We start from the raw sequence: 2,500 nt of genomic DNA on the forward strand, positions 1-2,500 counted from the left end.
GCGATTCACTCGACAAAGGAGAGAGAGAGAGAGAGAGAGAGAGAGAGAGAGAGAGAGAGAGAGAGAGAGAAGATAGGATCAAACGGTATCAGAGATAATTGTTTTCTTATGAACGGTAGATTATCTACTCAGCTGGTACCACAGAGGGCCACTAAAGGAGTCTTTTTAAGATTAAACCTGTGAAATAACGGAGTGTGAGCAAAAGAGAGAGAGAGAGAGAGAGAGAGAGAGAGAGAGAGAGAGAGAGAGAGAGAGAGAGAGAGAGATACCGTTAAAGAAAGTATAGAAAGGCATCATCTCATACGAAACTCAAATTTACAACGAACCTCACGAGAGAAGCTTTAATCATTTTTCTCTAAACATCTAAAGAAAAACTAGCAGGGAGCAATGTCAGCCGAGGTGATACGAAGCTGTTGAGGTAAACAAGTGAGTAGCCTATAAAAGTGAGGGCGTTGGGGTATCACGTCATCAGAAGTGGCCCGAAACAGCCGCAGACTGCCGCTAGGTGTCACTGGCGTCTCCCCTCGCTTCCAGAACGTCATTTTATACGACTACGTAAGTGATTGAGATATTCTAAGGAATACCTATTTTTAGTTTGATATTTAGTATTTCAACACTGGCTACAGGAAAGAGAGTAATCAAAATACAGTTTTGGCTATAACGAGCTACGTTTGACTTACATTTTAGTGAATGGTGCTGTGCAAGTGGTCGATACAAATAATTTTGCACTTTTTTCAATTGTCTTTTTCATAGATCAGCCTCTTTTCCATAACTAATATGAAGTAATAGAAACAACAATCGATCCTGCAAAAAGTGAAAGACCATTGTCTTGATTTTCATACTTGTAAAATGAATAGTTTTGGGGGTCTATTTCAAAGTGAATAATGGAGTTAACCTGAATAATGTATTGAAAATAATAATACTTAAGGGGCAATCAGTCATTCTTTTAGTGAAAACATTCGTTTCATAATGAAAACAGAAACTCACAATTATAATAAAAAAATCTGGTCACGAATGTTTAGGCAAAATGGAAGTAAAAATATTTTTTTTTTATTTCCACAATTTCAAGGGAATGAAATGTCACGTGATCATCTTGCGATGTTTGACCCTTGCTGTGATGGTATCTGTTATCTCAGCGGAACTCAAAATGGGGAAGTGCAAAACTCATGGAGAAATCGACTCCATGGACAATTTTGATATAACGAAGGTTGGTTCCTGGTTTGCCCAGTATTCTATATTTTATTTCTTCTTCTCCTGTCTATAATATTTTCAAATCGAAAAAAATTTACTTTAGCACTGTAATTACCAGGACAGCAACAATGTATACAAGCGGATGATTTTTATTTATAATGATATTAATAACACTAATCTCATTTTAGAATTTATAGTGTTGCTGTCGTAATCTGAAAACAACATTTGAAATGCTATTTTGTTCATTTTCAAATTCTCATGGCATTGGTCCCTTAAGGCATTGCCATGAGGACTTGAAAGTGAATAGTTCGATATATATATATCTATATATATATATATATATATATCTATATATATATATATATATATATATATATATATATATATATATATATATATATATTCGCGTGCCAACCGCGGCTTTGTTGGGTCCAAAGTTTTAGGATTTGCAGTTGATTTAACTAGATCAATGACTTGGCTCTGTCTGGTTGCCTTTGCGACAGGGCAACTCAGTCGGTGACTGCGAAGGACCAACAAAAGGGGTCAGCGAACTCTGTAAAAGTATTGCTGCGAAAACTATACTAAGCTACCAAACTGGTTCCAAAAAACACAGTGCGTCTACTAAAATAAAGTATGATTTACTAAAATTGCAAAGATATTACAGTGATTTCTATAAAACCCCGTGGCACGCTTACAAAGAGTAAATAGTGCCATACCAGGTACGAATAGATGTAACTGAAATTAACCAGAATTAGCTTCTAAAGTTAACATGTTTAAAGTAAGCAGGATTTCCTTCGAAGGGTCTGGCACAGAACAGCAGGGAGAAATGCACCACTCTATATATAAAGTCTCTATGATTACTTGGGAAATATGATGCACTTTGGCAATTGAGTCTAATGACACCATTGCTTGATAGGTACACACAAAAGTACTCCCGGAAAATCTGCAAGACAGTCAAAGTTGTAATGACCGAATTCTAAAAGAGATTTAAACTGAGTTTTGTTAAAACGATTAAAAAGAGTTGTAGGAGGGGAATAATTAGTTTAAAATGATGTCTATGGTCTCTGCTGCTGAGACGTTTGTAAATAAGAACTCAACGTCAAAACTTGCCATGAACAGAACAGGGTCCTGTTGGGTAACCTCCAGTTGGCCCGCTTTTCATGAAGAGATTATTTACCTTACTAACTACTTTACGAACAATCACTTCCCACCAGCAGTCTTCTATAGATCCCTTAACAAATTTCTTAATTTGAAACTAAACCCCATGACCATAGTTCTCAGTGCCCCTAAATTACGTCTATATGCCAGA

At 36.3% G+C, this 2,500-nt stretch overlaps 1 protein-coding gene across 2 annotated transcripts in view; it reads left to right on the forward strand.

Annotated features, from left to right (window-relative positions):
- Nucleotides 1–432: 432 nt before the first annotated feature.
- LOC135221145 (apolipoprotein D-like) overlaps nt 433–2,500 on the forward strand; it is a 25,696-nt gene continuing 23,628 nt past the window's right edge. For both annotated transcript variants that reach the window (XR_010315888.1, XM_064258975.1), the window contains exons 1-2: nt 433–555; nt 1,070–1,207. Coding sequence is in view for 1 of the 2 variants with exons in the window: in XM_064258975.1 (XP_064115045.1) it covers nt 1,073–1,207 (135 nt within the window). In the remaining variant the exon portion in view is untranslated. The remainder of the gene's footprint in view (nt 556–1,069; nt 1,208–2,500) is intronic.

The sequence above is a fragment of the Macrobrachium nipponense genome, chromosome 20 (genome assembly GCF_015104395.2).
Source record: "Macrobrachium nipponense isolate FS-2020 chromosome 20, ASM1510439v2, whole genome shotgun sequence".
Classification (NCBI taxonomy): Eukaryota; Metazoa; Arthropoda; class Malacostraca; order Decapoda; family Palaemonidae; genus Macrobrachium; species Macrobrachium nipponense.